We start from the raw sequence: 18,647 nt of genomic DNA on the forward strand, positions 1-18,647 counted from the left end.
TACAAACCCTAGTAGTTCCAGCACTTGAATAGTCATCCCGCCATGGACTGTAAGCTCCTGCCTGGGAGGTGCTCTTCACCAGCCAATCGTCGAGATAAGGGAACCATGCACTCCCAGTCTGCGTAGGGATGCTGCAACAACTGCCAGGCACTTGGTAAATACCCGGGCACAGACGCCAAGCCAAAAAGGCAGCACACAGTACTGAAAGTGCTGCGTTCCCAGCCGAAACCGCAGATACTTCCTGTGAGCTGGAAGTATCGAAATGTGAGAGTAGGGGCTCATTTTCAAAGCACTTAGCCTTCCAAAGTTCCATACGTTTCTATGGAACTTTGGAAGGCTAAGTGCTTTGAAAATATGCCTCTATGCATCCTTTAAATCCAGAGAGCATAGCCAATCGTTTTCCTGAATCAGGGGAGAAGGGTGAAGGGGAAAGCATCCTGAACTTTTCTCGAACCAGATATTGTTCAGGCCCCTTAGGTCTAGGATGGGACGCATCCTCCCTGTTTTCTTTTCCCAGCCCTTCTTGCCCTGGTGGAATGGGCTCGACCGCATTGGCGCTGAGAAGGGCGGAGAGTTCCTCTGCAAGCACTTGCCTGTGCTGAGAGCTGAAGGACTGAGCTCTCGGGGGCAATTTGGAGGTTTGGATTCCAGATTTAGGGTGTATCCTAACCGGACTATTTGAAGAACTCACCCGTCGGAGGTTACAAGAGGCCACCTCTTAGAAAACGAAAAACAACTAAGAAATAAAGGAACTAAAATGTGTTTTTTTTTAACGAACCCTCAAAAAAGGGTAAAAACAAACTTCGCAGAGAAGAGAAAAGAACTTTCATTCCTGGGCTAGAGGACGCAAAGCGCTGGTTACAGAACTCCGTGTCCTCCTCAGACGCGGAAAAGAGAGAACTGAGGAGCTTGAGCGCGCGAACGGGTGGGAAATCGTGTGTTCGCGCATGCGCAGTACAGGCGCCTCGCGCGGGTAGAACACTCCAGAAGAGACTTCTGCGATTTTTTACTAAAATCTTCCGGGGGCCAACGTGACATCACCCCCATATGAGAATATCAGCCTGCTTGTCCGGAGAATCACCCATTCCCCTTCACATCTTGATAGTCCTTCTCTGAACCTTTTCTAGATGCGGTGAACAGAATTGCACACAATACCTGAGATGTGGTCGTACCATGGAGCGATACAAATGCATTATAACATTCTTGATTTGTGCTCCATTCCTAATAATTATCTCAGAACAAATAACCAGATAACTGAATATGAAAACTCCCTGTTTTTGAAGGTATGTGACAGCCACTGTTATGCATTAGTGAAAACTCTGTGCAGAAGAGGTGGGCAAGGCAATACTTGGAACTAGTAGAGTTGAGTTTCAAAAGTGAACCAAGGTACTTTGAATGATGGTGAAGATATGAGTGCAGGCATTCTTTAGGTCCAGAGAAGCTAAACCAATCTAGCAAATAAGCGGTAACAGTTACCAAGGAGTTCATCTTAAAAGTTTCCTTTTTTTAAAAAGTTGTTGAGGAGAGGATCATGTGATGAGCTGAGGAGCAGCCTCTTCCCTTAGCGTCTGGCTAATTGCTGCAATATCAACCCCTAAAGCTATCATTGGTGATTTTTCCTTGAAGCTTCAGGAAAAATCACCATTGATACTACTTTATGGACAATTTTTATCTAAAAAGGCTAAAAGATAAAGACAAAGTGCAGCCTACAGCACAAGTGGATTTTAAGATGGCATCAGATGGGCCCTCTGGCAAGTGTGAGCAAAAAACTCCTGGGTCAAATTAAAGAATAATGCTGAGTGCTCTGATGACACACTTAGCCCCATTAAGAAGCAACTTGTGGGCTCATTCAGTCTGTAGGGATTTTTAATGGAAGCGTGGAAGAGCTTGAGACTGTGTATGTGGAATGGAAGAGACCACAAAGGCCCTTCAGTCTGAGCTGGCGCCCGTAGGGGGTTGGTGGCCGTTCATGAATAAAAACTGGATTGATCTATAGATCCGCAGAATAATGTTAGGATTGTGGGCTTACTTCCTTAACTTTGCACATAGGGAGCATTATCTTGCGGCAATTTCGGCAGAGGAAAGATCTTACCTTCGATAACCACCGCATATTTATCAGGATATTCCTCATATTCCTCATCGGTAATGACAAATGAAAAGCCTATATGCCAATTTATAAACTTTTGGTGGACAAATAACATTCGTTGTTACACTAATATCCTGGCCGTTTCGCCCAACAGGGCTGCTTCAGGGGCTACACAACACACTTTTACTGTGAAGTGTGATGAATATATGTTGAATGTGCTGGTGTTAAATATAGAGAAGTTCACTTTGATTGGAAAAAACAGCTGGATCAGGGATGCCGAAAACCAGAATGCTGACTCCGAGTCAATCCAACAGTCACATATCTCTGATCGCGCGATCAGGGAGATATTGTGACTGTTGGATTGGACTCGGAATCAGCATTCTGGTTTTCGGCATCCCTGATCCAGCTGTTTTTTTTCCAAATCAAAGTGAACTTCTCTATTTAACACCAGCACATTCAACATATATTCATCACACTTCACAGTAAAAGTGGGTTGTGTAGCCCCTGAAGCAGCCCTGTTGGGTGAAACACGGCCTGTGTCGGGCTGTTGTGTGTATACATATTGTGCCAATTTTTCCATTTAAACATTTTTTGCCTGTAAACGATCTGCTCTGTTCGTTTTCCATCTTGGAGTTTGCAGACTGTCTGCCTTTGTGCTTTCTTGGACATACAATATCCTGCCAGGCTTCAAGCTGTGTATGGAGACAAAGTAAATTTCTTTGATACTCCGGAGCTGGCTTCTGAGCAGGTGCAAGCATGGTTGTCAGATGCAGCAAACAGAACAGAGAGCCCATGAATCTTGATGGCACAGTTTGATACGGAGAGACTGACACTGACTGCTCCTACATATATTTCTATAACAAGCTTACTTGATCGGCAAGAGATTATTTTACATTTGGGCGGGAACAGGAAATCTATTTGCTTCTCACTTACTAAGAGCTGTATTGTTCACTTACAGCTTGCTTCTTTTAATAACTTTACATCGTACTATTTATAATGTGTGGTGCTCTCCAAGTGTTTACAGGGATTGTCAGACATTATTTTGCTTTTCACTCTTCTTGCTATCGAGATGGGATTTTATGCCGTAGTCAGTATGCTGTTGTTTGCAAATAATGTTATTCCTGTATCTAATAAAGGTTACCCTGCACCAGCTCTGCTTCTTTTGTGTGCCAGGGCTTGGTTTTGGGTAATGTATGAATGCTCTGAGTGATTGTGATTAGGATGGTGGAGTGGGTAGGTATGAATCTATAACTCTCTCGTCCACTTGTATGAGAACCAGTAGGGATGATGTCTGGATGTGATAGATAGTGGACTATGAAGGGTGCTAGATTTCATTTGCCCAGTATGCTGTTCAGAGATCTAAGAGGGGTTGTACATGGCTATTGGCTGGATGGCATTATACATGATCTGAGAAGAGGAATGCGAAAAAGTATTTGGGTTGGGATTTTGAGGGGGGCTGGTAAGCGGGAGGGGGTTACTGGGGCAAGAAGGAAATGGGGATTGGGTTTGGTGGAGGTGCTTTTATGTTTTTATCATTGGAAGTGGGCGAGGATCTCTGAATGGAAAATTCGCTGTGGGGTGAAAGTTGAGCATAAATACAAATAAACAACAACTCCAAAGGGGAGGTGGGCGGGTTTGTGAGAACAATCAGCCTGCTGTCCTCGGAGAATACCTGCTATAGGTAAGTATCTTTGCTTTCTCCGAGGACAAGCAGGCTGCTTGTTTCTCACATGTGGGATATCCCTAGCAACCAGGCTCACTCAAACAAACGAACCTTGGTCAATTGGGCCTCGCAACGGTGAAGACGTAACTTAGATTGACCTGAAACCATAAACAACTAACTGAGAGTGCAGCCTGGAACAGAACAAAATAGGTCTAGTGGGGTGGAGTTGGATTCTAAACCCTGAACAGATTCTGTAGCACCGACTGCCCAAACCGACTGTCACGTCGGGTATCCTGCTGAAGGCAGTAGTGAGATGTGAATATGTAGACTGATGACCACATTGCAGCCTTGCAAATCTCCTCAATGGAGGCTCACTTTAAATGAGCCACTGACGCAGCCATGGCTCTAACATTGTGACCCGTGACATGGCCCTCCAGAGTCAGCCCAGCTTGGGCGTAAGTGAAGGAAAATGCAATCTGCTAGCCAATTGGAGATTGTGCGTTTTCTGATGGCGACTCCCCTCCTGTTGGGTCGAAAGAAACAAACAACTGGGCGGACTTCATCCGCTCCACGTAAAAGGCCCATGAGTTCTTGCAGTTCAGGGTATGCAAACTGCTTTCGCCAGGGTGGGTATGAGGATGGGGAAAAAAATGTTGGCAAGACAATTGACTGGTTTCAGATGGAACTCCGACACCACCTTCGGTGAGAACTTAGGGTGAGTGCGGAGGACTACTCTGATGTGATGAAACTTAATATAAGTTGCATGCACTAACTAAGGCCTGAAGCTCACTGACCCTACGAGCTGTACAAGCCACCAAGAAAATGACCTTCCAGGTCAAGTACTTCAGATGGCAAAACTTCAGTGGCTCAAAAGGAGCTTTCATCAGCTGGGTGAGAACGATGTTGAGATCACATGACACCGGTGGAGGTTTAACTGGGGGCTTTGACAAAAGCAAACCTCTCATGAAGCGAACTACTAAGGCTTTCCAGAGATAGGCTTACCTCTACACGGTGATGATAAGCACTAATCGCACTAACCCCTTACGGAGTTTGGTCTTAAGACCAGACTCTGATCAGTGTAGAAGGTATTCAAGCACGGTCCGTGTAGGACAAGAAAAATGATCAAGAGCCTTGCTGTCACAACCAGATGACAAACCTCCTCCATTTGAAAGAATAACACTTTTTCGTGAATCTTTCCTGGAAGCAAGCAAGACTCGGGAGACACCCTCTGAAAGACCTAACACATCCAGGGCCGTGAGAGCCAGAGATTGGAGGTTGGGATGTAGAAGCAACCCCTCATTCTGGTGATGACGGACGGAAAACAGTCCAATCTCCACGGTTTCTTGGAGGACAACTCCAGAAGAAGAGGGAACCAATCTGACAGGCCAAGAGGGCGCAATCAGAATCATGGTTCCCGCGGTCTTGCTTGATTTTCAGCAAAGTCTTCCCTACTAGAGGTATGGGAGGATACGCATACAGGCCTGTTCCCCAATGTAGGAGAGAGGCATCTGACGCTAGTCTGTTGTGGGGCCTGAAGCCTGGAACAGAACTGAGGGACCTTGTGATTTATTTGAGTGGCAAAAAGATCCAGGAGTGGCCTAGTGGTTTAGGGTGGTGGACTTTGGTCCTGGGGAACTGAGGAACTGAGTTCGATTCCCACTTCAGGCACAGGCAGCTCCTTGTGATTCTGGGCAAGTCACTTAACCCTCCTTTGCCCCATGTAAGCCGCATTGGCGCCTGCCATGAGTGGGAAAGTGCGGGGTACAAATGTAACAAAAATAAATAAAATAAATCCACCGAGGGGGTGCCCCACGCTTGGAAGATCTTGCGGATTACTCCCATGTTCAGTGACCACTCGTGAGGTTGCATTATTCTGCTCAGATCTGTCGGCCAGACTGTTGTTTACACCTATAGAAGCATGCCGTGACGGTGCGCCCAAAGCCACATCTGAACTGCTTCCTGACACAGAGGGCAAGATCCAGTGCCCCTCTGCTTGTTGGTGTAATACATAGCAACCTGATTGTCTGAATTAAAATGATTTGGTTTGACAGCCTATCTCTGAAAGCCTTTAGAGCGTTCCAATCGCTCGCAGTTCCAGGAGGTTGATCTGAAGATCCTTTTCCTGAAAGGACCAAGCCCCTTGAGTGTGAAGCCCATCTACATGAGCTCCCCACCCCAGGAGGGATTCATCCGTTGTCAGCACTTTTTGTGACTGAGGAATTTCGAATGGACGTCCCAAGGTCAAATTGGATCGATCATCCACCACTGAAGGGAATTCCGAAAGTAAGTGGGGCAGTTGAATTACATCCTCTAGATCCCCCGCAGCTTGATACCACTGGGAAGCTAGGGTCCATTGAGCTGATCTCATATGTAGACGTGCCATGGGAGTTACATGAACTGTGGAGGCCATGTGCCCCAGAAAACATCTGCCGAGCTGTGATCTGTTGAGACACTCGAACCATGGACACCAGGGACAGGAGGTTGCCTGCCCTTAGCGTCAGGAAGATAAGCTCTAGCTGTCTTTGTGTTCAACAGAGCCCCAATGAATTCCAACTTCTGTACTGGGATGAGATGGGACTTGGAGTAATTGATCACGAAACCCAGTAGCTCTAGCACCTGAATAGTCATTCGCGTGGACTGTAGAGCGCCTGCTTCCAAGGTGCTCTTCACCAGCCAATCGTCGAGATAGGGGAACACATGCACTCCCAGTCTGCTAAGCGACGCTGCTACTACCGCCAGATACTTTGTAAACAATCTGGGCGCAGACGCCAGACCAAAAGGCAATACACAGTACTGAAAGTGTTGAGTTCCCAGCCGAAAATCGAAGATAAGTCCTGTGAGCTGGAAGGATTGAGATATGTCCAGAGATATGTCCTTTAAGTCCAGAGAGCATAGCTAATCGTTCTCTTGAATCATGGGAAGAAGGGTGCCCAGGGAAACCATCCTGAACTTCTCTTGAAGTAGAAATTTGTTCAGGCCCCTTAGGTCTAGGATAGGATGCATCCCCCCTGTTTTCTTCTGCACAAGGAAGTACCTGGAATAGAATCCCAGCCCTTCTTCCCTTGATGGAACGGGTTCCACCGCTTGGGCCTGTAGAAGGGCGGAGAGCTCCTCTGCAAGTACCTGCTTGTGCTGGGAGCTGTAGGACTGAGCTCCCAGTGGGCAATTTGGAGGTTCAGATTCCAGATTGAGAGTGTATCCTAACCAGACTATTTGAAGAACCCACCAGTCGGAGGTTATATGAGGCCACCGTTGGTGAAAAAATATCAACCTCCCTTCAACCGGTAAGTCGTCCGGTACAGACACTTTTATTGCGGCTATGCTTAACTGGAGCCAGTCAAAAGCTCGCCCCTTGCTTTTGCTGGGGAGCCGCAGAGGCCTTAGGTGCATGCTGTTGACGAGAACGAGCATGCTGGGTTGAGCCTGGGCAGGCTGCCAAGAAGCAGGAGTGTACCTACGCCTAGAATAGGAATAGGGAGCACTACTCCTCCCGCCAAAAAAACTCCTAGATGAGGAGGCAGTAGCAGAAGACGTCCGGTGGGAGAGAGAATCCATAGCATCATTATGCTTCTTGATCTAATCAACTAGATCCTCTACTTTTTCACCAAAAAGATTATCCTTCCGGCAAGGAACATCTGCCATTCGCTGCTGGACAGAATGATCCAGGTCAGAGACACGCAGCCGTGAGAGTCTGCGCATCACTATACCTTGAGCAGCAACCCTGGATGCCACGTCAAAAGTGTCAAAAATACCCCTGGCCAGGAACTTTCGACACACCTTCTGCTGCTTAACCACCTGGCGAAAAAGGCCCGGCCAGCTCCGTAGGGAGCACATCAACCAAGCTCGACAGTTGCCGTATCGAGTCCCGCAAGTGCACGCTCGTGAAGAGCTGGTAAGACTGGATCTTGGCGGCGAGCACAGCAGCCTGGTACGTCTTCCTCCCAAAAGAGTCAAGAGTTCAAGCCTCTCTGCCTGGGGGCGCCGAAGCATAATCTCTAGTACTCCTGGCTCTCTTGAGGGCGGTGTCCACCACAATGGAATTGTGGGGTAACTGAGACCTCATCAATCCAGGTTCACAGTGGATCCGATACTGGGATTCAGCTTTCTTCGAGACCACGAGGCCAGACAGAATGGCTGACCAGTTTCGCAAAAGGACCTTATGCAAAGGAACTGTCACAGCCTTTTTAGGTGAAGAAGAATAATCCAGGACCTCGAGCATCTCAGTCCTGGGCTCATCCTCAACCTCCACAGGGAAGGGAATAGCTGTAGCAATTTCCTGGACAAAAGAGGAAAAGGACAGACTCTCCGGTGGAGATAGTCTCCTTTTTGGTGGAGGGGAAGGATCAGAGGGAATCTCAAGGACTCATCAGGAGAGAAGTACCTGGGATCCTCTTCTGACTCCCTCGAATGCTCCTGCTCAGTATCAGATAGAACCTAAGTCAAGGTGCTTCAACACTGAACCTGCCTCGATGCCGAGGAACGATGTCCTCTAGACGATGTCGAGAGGCCGATGCCCGATCCGACTGTGGCGAAGCTCCCTCCACCAACGTCGAAGGGGAGTTGACCTGGGTGGCAGCCGACGTGGGTGCCGCAAGCGGCATCGCTGTCAGGGACCTCGCCACAGGCGAAGGGCCAGACACCGCTGCAGCAGCAGGTACAGAAGGCGCAAGCACCTCCGACACCGAAGTTCATTGTCGTAGCAGTCCCTCCAGAAGTTCTGGAAACAAGGCCGGATGCACTCGTCGAGGGCCACCATCGGAGAAGGCTGCGGCATCGGTGGAACAGGCAGTGTCAGAATCCGTGGAGGCTCGGGAGCAGATACTGGGCTGCTAGGAGACCAACGCATTGGCATCTCCTGTCTCGAGGGGGAGCGATCCTCTCGGCACAGACGCTTCTCGGGTGCCGACTTTCTCGATGCCCCGGAGCTCCCGGTACTGTGTGTCGAAAGAGAACGATGACAGTGCTTCTTCGCCTTCGCTTGACGACCGTCATCGAGACTCCTCGGTACCAATAAGGAGGATGTGGAATCATCATGTCTCCTTGGGGCCGGGTCCAACGAAGGTCGGTCCCAGGAGGCCTGCATAACAGGAGGCCTCAAGGAAGGTGGAGATCCACTCGACGCCTCACTGCTCCCAGCGCAAGTTGGTCTCTCAGCAGCCAGTACCTTTCTTTCCCGACGTCGATGCTCCTGTCGATGTTGACACTGACGCTGGCCGACCTCGGCACCGATGTCGATGGACCGGACTGAGCCCCAAAAAGGTTTCTCATTGGGCTTCTCGAGACGCTTGGGTCCGCTTCGTCATATGAAGACACAGACTACAAGCAGCTGGGCTATGGTCGGGCCCAAGGCACTGGATACACCAGGCATGGGTATTGGTACCTGAGATAGTCCGGTTGCACCACGTACAACGCTTGAAGCCAATGGGTGTCTTCGATGACATGGAAGGAAAAACGGCTTCTGTGAAATCAAACGACGCGATTGTGCCAAAAAAGAGAAGGGCACAAAAAGGGAGAAAACCCGACCATGCGGTCTAAAGGCCGGCCACATCGAAAAGAAAGTAAACTTAAATTAGAGGGAAAAAACTCTAAAAGTAACTACTGGGAAATTTTTCTTTTTCTTTTTAAGAAAATGACTAAAATAATAAAAGAAATAGTTGTCAGACTCTGCTTCTGGGCCAAGAACGAGGACAGCAGAAAAAAATCCTGTCACCCTCGTCGCGGACAAAAAAGAACTGAGGAAGCACACTCACACGACGGGCGGGAAGTCGTCTGCGCATGCGTGGTGTGTGCGATTCGCACGCTAGAAGACTCTAGCAAAACTTTGCTTTTATTTTGCTGGCAAAATGCCAATTCCTGGGCCGACGCAGACGTCGACCCACATGTGATAACAAGCAGCCTGCTTGTCCTCGGAGAAATATCTGTTACACTGGCTAAGACCATATCTTTATTGTTAACTAGTTGGATGTTACCATCAAGGAATCATATTTAATGTGTGATGGGAGGAGTATTGGGGATATTTTTTTTTTTTTTTGGTAGGAAAAGAAAGGGGACATAGCGTCTACATGTGCCGGTCCTCTTTAAGGACTAGTGGGAATTGGGGATGGGATAAGGGGGAAGTGGGTGGAGGACAGGGTGAGGGTTTTGGGCATAGGGGATTTGGGAAGGGATACTTTCTGCAAGGGGTGGGGGAGAAAATATCAAATTCAAGGTTATATTTACTGTATATTTTTTTTTAGGTTTCTGCAGACACAAGGGTGGATGGGCTTCAGGGAGGGAATGGAAGCTTCTCAATTCCAGCCCTCTCTGACGGGTGGCTGTTCAGAGTGGTACAGGGAGGATGCCAGCTTCTCCCTGATATTACATCTATTTTTTTTTGTTTGTATGTATGACGTGGTCGCCTATTGGTTAGAGTATTTATTGTTTACTGATATGTATGTTTGATTGGCTTGTTAATATTCCTGTGGCTTGGAGACCAGAATCCACTGCAAGCCAAATCATTACTCACTAACGTTTAATAATGCTGTTTTGCATATTTATTTTCTGTATTTTCATATTGGATTGTATAACTAGTTCGACTTGTTCTTCATGTTGGCAACCGGAATAAAGATAATTGTTAAAAATAAATAGTTGTTGAGTTTTTCCCAGATCCAATATGGGCCAGAATCCACTTACCTCTTGAGGATTGGAAAATACCTGGAATAGAAGCCATGGCCCTTTCCAGAAGAGGTATCTCTTTGATTGTGTGAACCTCTGATAGGCACTGTAGCCTCTGTTTCAGCACAGTGAGCTGATGGCAGAGATGGTTTGAAGTGGCTGAAGGGGGCAGGGTGAAGAAGGTGGAGAAAGTATGTGAATTTAGCATGGAACTCTGAGATAAGATTTTAAGTACTCATCTGTCATGATTGCTTGCCACACCTCTCTGAAAAAGTGAAGCCTGCCTCCTACTGGACGGACTTCTACAGTTTGTGTGCCATACAAAAGACAGATGTGGATTAAGGAACCAAGACCAGTGCTGGACAGACTTCTACGGTCCAAGTACTGCAAATGGCAAAACACAAGTGTGGATTAGGGATCCAAGGCCAGTGCAGGACAGACTTCTATGCACTGAGTCCTGCAAACAGCAAAAGACAGATGAAGATCCAGTCTGTGTACTGTATATCACTTTATTATCATAAGTTTCGAGTAAGGATACTATGGATCTCAAAGGGAGGGGAAACATTTTACTGTTGAGATTAGCAAGTTAAATACTGCAGGCAATACTTCTGGTTATAAAATATTCTCCCAAGACTGCATCATATTTAACTACCTAACTGTGTTTTAAGCCTTTAAGAGGCAGATGCACTAAAGCTAAATGAGCCTTTAATGACCCTCCAACGAGGAAAATTTGATCCGTTGCATGCATCAAAGGGCTTTTACCGAGGAAGCCAGCAGCTAACGAAAACGGAATGGAGATGAGCAATTAGTGTGAAAACCCCATTGAAACGACATGCACTAACCTTTTACGATTGCCTTTACGCAGGAAAAAGGCAGGAAATCTAACGAGAGGTCTGGACCTCTCGTTAGGACAGCTCTGTGCCAGGAAAAATCATTAAGTGAAAAAATAAACAACTTTGAGCCAATCCCAGCGCATTATCAGAGCTAAAAGCGCTGTGATTGGTCCAAAGGACGTCAGAAAACTCATCAAATAAAAAAAATAAAAAAAGGATCGGGAGGGGGCAAGGGCGCTCATCAGGAGCGTCCTGTATGGACGGCCTTGCCCCCCCCCCCCCGCTGCTCCCCACTTTCCGCCGCTCCCCCCCCCCCCCGAAAAAGCAAAATTCTACCAGCCCCAGCCCCCCTCCCTTCCTCACTACTCTGTCTCCCCTCAGCTCCGCCTCCCGACATCCTCCGCCCTGTGCCCCGCCCCCTCTTGGGGTCGTCGCCGCCATTCCCCTCCTCCATCGGCCCCCCTCCCTCTTCCCGGGCCCGTGCAGCGCCTCTCTCCTCTGTCCGAAGGCGCTGCACGGGCAAGAAGAAAGCTGATGCCTGCCTTCGCCCAGCATCTGTCGCGCGTCTCTCTCCTCCTGCGCCCGCCCCTGTCTGACGTCAGTTACCTACGTAGGTTACCGACGTCAGACAGGGGCGGGCCCAGGAGGAGAGAGACACGCGACAGAAGCTGGGCGAAGGCAGGCATCAGCTTTCTTCTTGCCCGTGCAGCGCCTTCGGACAGAGGCGCTGCACGGCCCGGTAAGAGGGAGGGGGGCCCGATGGAGGAGGGGAATGGCGGCGACGGCCCCAAGAGGGGGCGGGGCACAGGGCGGAGGATGTCGGGAGGCGGAGCTGAGGGGAGACAGAGTAGTGAGGAAGGGAGGGGGGCCGGGGCTGCTAAAGGAACGTTTGCTTTTCTTCTTGCTTTTTAATTTAGAATGCAGGGGGAAGTGGGGCGGGGGGAACGGCGACCACGGGTGGGGGTGGGGGGGGCAAGGACGGCCATACAGGACGCTCCTGACCAGCGCCTTTGCCCCCTCCCGACATTTTTTTTTAATTTTTGTTTTGATTTGGGAGCCATGTGCTTGTGTTTTGACTGTGTTTTGACTGTTTGTGGCATGCGCAGAGCAGCTAACGTAACGCTTGGCTGCTCTGCGTATGATTTGGGGGCCGATTAACGATGTGTATTGTGATTCTTTGATACATTGTACGTTTCAATACCGATCTCAGCATGTGTGACTTTTTTCTTCGTTATTTTAAAATCGTTAGGGACTTTAACGATTTAGATTTTTTTACGCTTGGTTGCTGCATCTGCCTCTAAAACTGCATTTATTAATTCTTGGAGTCCATTTCTCTATTTTGGCCAGCAGGTGGTGCATGTTATGTTTTAAGCTGTTACAAAGAACTGAACTTTCTTTCTTTTAGTTAGCTGTCAGATAAAGGAAATGCCTATAGTGATGTAACCAGTTTTTTTTTTTATTTTTTTATTTGTTGACTGGGCTCTGATTGGTCCAGGAGCTCATTTTCATTTGAAGTGTACTGGCTTTTGCTCCAGTTTCAGCCTGGGAGAAGAGAGAAAGCTCTTTGCTGAAGCCCTGTACAACAGTTATACTTGATAGCTGGTGAGCAGCTATATGTCCTGATCTCCCCAGGTACTTTTTAGAAAGTAAAGAAATGTTTAGTTAGTGTTATAATTGATTCATTTTTCAGTTACCTGTTATTGTTTGCTGATTGCATATTTTTTTGTACACTGTTCAATTTTTAAGACAATAAACAGTTTCAGTTTATCGCCTCTTTGTCTGGATTGATAAATAATCTTGGTAACTTGTGTGTTGGGTCTGTGAGTGCTTTCTGGGAACTGTGGAATCACTGGGAGTGTGGCTCCAGTAACCTAGAAATCACTGGAGCCAATTTGAGAGTGGGAGACTCACCCAGTTATAACCCAGTCGGTAGGAGGAGGGTGCTAGTGTAGAGCACGAGCAGCAGGTGCAGGCAGACCTGAGCTATGCTGGGGATAGACCCTCTAAGTGGCTGTGGGGTAACCCCAGGCGGGTGGCTAGGCGTTTCGTGACACCTATATGTGGTTGGTGTGATGGCCGATTACCAACCAGTGTTTAAGCATGAATGACTATAACCTGAATAGAGCGGCACGTTCAGCTTTGCCTTTGTTGGGCAGACTGGATGGATTATGTGGGTTATCTGCCATCATTTACTGTGTTACTGGTGGGTTGTAAAAAATTATGTGCTATGATAGCTGCTGGTTTTAAGACTGGCACAATCTACAGAGTTGGAGTTGTACCCAGCAGAACCAAATATGAAAACACATTCATGCTGCTCACCAATGGAAGTGGGCACAACAGCTCCTTGTGACCTTGGGCAAGTCACTTAACCCTCCATTGCCCCAGGTGAAAAAAACTTAGATTTGAGCCCCCTAGGGACTGAGAAAGTACCTGTATATAATGTGAACAGTGCTGCGTATGACTAGTAGCGCTATACAAATGATTAGTAACAGTAGAAATGCGTTTTGTCACTTGCTATGAGTTTATTAGTGGTGTCTGCTCTACCTGTAAATATACCTGTGAAGATACCCGAGAGTTAATGAACTTGTCCTCTTGAGAAAGCCAGACAGGGCAAAAGAAAGTAGCGTGGGGGAAACAGTCTCATGCATCACAAAAGTACTCACTGATTAGCCTTCTGGAGTTCTTTCTGTTTTTGCAGATTGATGTCCACGTACTTGAGTACTCTGCTCTCTGGAACCCACTCATCCCAGCTGAAAAGAAGAAAAGCTATCAGTGCAGGAATAGAGACATTCAGCAGTGATACAAACATGCTGAGTTGCTCCCATCTCTTGCACATACTCTCTCACAAGCTTTGTCCAAAGCTACAAAGGTCACAGAAATACAACAGACATTCCAGGCTATTTTACAGCTGTGGTGCCTTAGCTTGCACTGAACTAGTTTCAGGCGGAGCAGCAGTAGAAGAACTGGGGAGTAACTACCTGTTTGAAGGAACCACTCATCTTATGCAGAGAAAAACCAGCTTAGGCAGGGAAATACCTCTCCTTCGCCTACACACTGCTGATGCCCATTTTCTTTAGCATTAGGGAGTATCATCACATGACCTGAGAAAAGTGCTAGGAGTTCTGCAGGAAAACCCAGCTTGACCTGCTGTGATATTCTGTATGTTTGCATCTGCTTTATTTAACGTCAAATATTTATAGACTTGCCTTCCTAGCCCAGAAAGGGACCTCAATAAAACAAATGTAGCATATTAAAAAGATTAGGTAAAACAGAGAACAACCATATCCAACATATCACATTACATGTAATCTATTCAATGAATCCTGACTCCAGGCATGTGATATTCTCCCCAGATTTATTTTATTTCAGTCATACTCTCCATCACCACGTATGCTGCCAGGGCCTCATGGTTAGTGCAGCAGGCTTTGATTCTGGCAACCTGGGTTTGATTCCCACTGCGGCTCCTTGTGACCTTGGGCAAGTCACTTAACCTTCCATTGCACCAAATGCTAAAAAATTTGATTGTGAGCCCCCTAGGGACAGAGAAAGTACTTGTATATAATGTGTACAGTGCTGCATATGACTAGTAGTACTATAGAAATGATTAGTACATAAGTACATAAGTACATAAGTAGTGCCATACTGGGAAGACCAAAGGTCCATCTAGCCCAGCATCCTGTCACCGACAGTGGCCAATCCAGGTCAAGGGCACCTGGCACGCTCCCCAAACGTAAAACATTCCAGACAAGTTATACCTAAAAATGCGGAATTTTTCCAAGTCCATTTAATAGCGGTCTATGGACTTGTCCTTTAGGAATCTATCTAACCCCTTTTAAACTCCGTCAAGCTAACCGCCCGTACCACGTTCTCCGGCAACGAATTCCAGAGTCTAATTACACGTTGGGTGAAGAAAAATTTTCTCCGATTCGTTTTAAATTTACCACACTGTAGCTTCAACTCATGCCCTCTAGTCCTAGTATTTTTGGATAGCGTGAACAGTCGCTTCACATCCACCCGATCCATTCCACTCATTATTTTATACACTTCTATCATATCTCCCCTCAGCCGTCTCTTCTCCAAGCTGAAAAGCCCTAGCCTTCTCAGCCTCTCTTCATAGGAAAGTCGTCCCATCCCCACTATCATTTTCGTCGCCCTTCGCTGTACCTTTTCCAATTCTACTATATCTTTTTTGAGATACGGAGACCAGTACTGAACACAATACTCCAGGTGCGGTCGCACCATGGAGCGATACAACGGCATTATAACATCCGCACACCTGGACTCCATACCCTTCCTAATAACACCCAACATTCTATTCGCTTTCCTAGCCGCAGCAGCACACTGAGCAGAAGGTTTCAGCGTATCATCGACGACGACACCCAGATCCCTTTCTTGATCCGTAACTCCTAACGCGGAACCTTGCAAGACGTAGCTATAATTCGGGTTCCTCTTACCCACATGCATCACTTTGCACTTGTCAACATTGAACTTCATCTGCCACTTGCACGCCCATTCTCCCAGTCTCGCAAGGTCCTCCTGTAATCGTTCACATTCCTCCTGCGACTTGACGACCCTGAATAATTTTGTGTCATCGGTGAATTTAATTACCTCACTAGTTATTCCCATCTCTAGGTCATTTATAAATACATTAAAAAGCAACGGACCCAGCACAGACCCCTGCGGGACCCCACTAACTACCCTCCTCCACTGAGAATACTGGCCACGCAATCCTACTCTCTGCTTCCTATCTTTCAACCAGTTCTTAATCCATAATAATACCCTACCTCCGATTCCATGACTCTGCAATTTCTTCAGGAGTCTTTCGTGCGGCACTTTGTCAAACGCCTTCTGAAAATTCAGATATACAATATCAACCGGCTCCCCATTGTCCACATGTTTGCTTACCCCCTCAAAAAAATGCATTAGATTGGTGAGGCAAGACTTCCCTTCACTAAATCCGTGCTGACTTTGTCTCATCAGTCCATGTTTTTGTATATGCTCTGCAATTTTATTCTTAATAATAGCCTCCACCATCTTGCCCGGCACCGACGTCAGACTCACCGGTCTATAATTTCCCGGATCTCCTCTGGAACCCTTCTTAAAAATCGGAGTAACATTGGCTACCCTCCAGTCTTCCGGTACTACACTCGATTTTAGGGACAGATTGCATATTTCTAACAGTAGCTCCGCAAGTTCATTTTTTAGTTCTATTAATACTCTGGGATGAATACCATCAGGTCCCGGTGATTTACTACTCTTCAGCTTGCTGAACTGACCCATTACATCCTCCAAGGTTACAGAGAATTTGTTTAGTTTCTCCGACTCCCCCGCTTCAAATATTCTTTCCGGCACCGGTGTCCCCCCCAAATCCTCCTCGGTAAAGACCGAAGCAAAGAATTCATTTAATTTCTCCGCTACGGCTTTGTCCTCCTTGATCGCCCCTTTAACACCATTTTCGTCCAGCGGCCCAACCGACTCTTTGGCCGGTTTCCTGCTTTTAATGTATCTAAAAAATTTTTTACTATGTATTTTTGCTTCCAACGCTAATTTCTTCTCAAAGTCCTTTTTTGCCCTCCTTATCTCCGCTTTGCATTTGGCTTGGCATTCCTTATGATCTATCCTGTTACTTTCAGTTGGTTCTCTTCTCCACTTTCTGAAGGATTGTTTTTTGGCTCTAATGATTTCCTTTATCTTACTGTTTAGCCACGCCGGCTGACGTTTAGTCTTTTTTCCCTTTTTTCTAATACGTGGAATATATTTGTCCTGAACCTCCAGGATGGTGTTTTTAAACAGCATCCACGCCTGATGCAAGTTTTTTACTCTGCGAGCTGCTCCTTTCAGTCTTTTTTTCACCATTTTTCTCATTTTGTCGTAATCACCTTTTCTATAGTTAAACGCTAGCGTACTTGATTTCCTAGTTTCACTTCCTTCAATGCCAATATCAAAACCGATCATATTATGATCACTGTTATCAAGCGGCCCTCGTATCGTTACCCCCCTGCACTAGATCATGAGCACCACTAAGGACTAAGTCTAGTATTTTTCCTTCTCTTGTCGGCTCCTGAACTAGCTGTTCCATGAAGCTGTCCTTGATTTCATCAAGAAATCTTATGTCCCTTGCGTGTACAGATGTTACATTAACCCAGTCTATATGCGGGTAATTGAAATCCCCCATTATTATTGTGTTGCCCAGTTTGTTTGCGTCCCTGATTTCCTTTAACATTTCCGCATCCGTCTGTTCGTCCTGGCCAGGCGGACGGTAGTACACTCCTATCCCTATCCTTTTCCCCTTTGCACATGGAATTTCAATCCACAGTGATTCCAAGGAGTGTTTTGTTTCCTGCAGAATTTTCAATCTATTTGATTCAAGGCTCTCGTTAATATACAATGCTACCCCTCCACCAATCCGATTCACCCTATCACTACGATATAATTTGTACCCCGGTATGACAGTGTCCCACTGGTTATCCTCCTTCCACCAGGTCTGAGATGCCTATTATATCTAATTTTTCATTTAGTGCAATATATTCCAACTCCCCCATCTTATTTCTTAGGCTCCTGGCATTCGCATATAGACATTTCAAACTATGTTTGTTGTTCCTAAGTACATCATGCTTAGTACTTGACAGTATTAATTGGCAATCTTTTGTCTGATTTTTATTGTTATTTAAAGATACCCGATCTACTACAATCTCTTTTGCAACCTCACTATCAGGATACTCTATCTTCCCTGTTATGGTGATATCTTTGAAAGATACCTTATCCCGAACCATGCTCTTTTGAGCGACTGTCGGCCTTCCCCCCATTTCTAGTTTAAAAGCTGCTCTATCTCCTTCTTAAACGCCGATGCCAGCAGCCTGGTCCCACTCTGGTTAAGATGGAGCCCATCTTTTCGGAATAGGCTCCCCCTTCCCCAGAATGTTGCCCAGTTCCTAACAAATCTAAAGCCCTCCTCCCTGCACCATCGTCTCATCCACGCATTGAGACTCTGGAGCTCTGCCTGTCTCTTGGGCCCTGCGCGTGGCACAGGTAGCATTTCAGAAAATGCTACCCTGGAGGATCTGGATTTCAGCTTTCTACCTAAGAGCCTAAATTTGCTTCCAGAACCTCTCTCCCACATTTTCCTATGTCATTAGTACCCACATGTACCAAGACAGCCGTCTCCTCCCCAGCACTATATAAAATCCTATCTAGGTGACACGTGAGGTCCGCCACCTTCGCACCAGGCAGGCAAGTCACCAGGCGATCCTCACGTCCACCAGCCACCCAAACTTGTAGTAGTAGTAGTAGTTAGTAGAAATGCATTTTGTCACTTGCTATGAGTTTATTAGTGGTTTCTGCTCTACCTGTAAATAACAGACTGAAAAAGACCTTCTCTTAACCGTGGTGTATTACTGGACTAACTCCCTTA

General features: G+C 46.8%; 1 protein-coding gene across 1 annotated transcript in view; it reads right to left on the reverse strand.

Annotated features, from left to right (window-relative positions):
* Window positions 1–13,899: 13,899 nt before the first annotated feature.
* The window catches only part of LOC115459017 (mortality factor 4-like protein 1), a gene marked incomplete at its 3' end in the record, with an annotated part of 61,606 nt that continues 56,858 nt past the window's right edge, over window positions 13,900–18,647 (reverse strand). The window contains exon 4 of the mRNA XM_030188876.1: window positions 13,900–13,986. Coding sequence (XP_030044736.1) covers window positions 13,900–13,986 — 87 coding nt within the window. The remainder of the gene's footprint in view (window positions 13,987–18,647) is intronic.

Source organism: Microcaecilia unicolor, unplaced genomic scaffold (assembly GCF_901765095.1).
Source record: "Microcaecilia unicolor unplaced genomic scaffold, aMicUni1.1, whole genome shotgun sequence".
NCBI classification, from domain to species: Eukaryota; Metazoa; Chordata; class Amphibia; order Gymnophiona; family Siphonopidae; genus Microcaecilia; species Microcaecilia unicolor.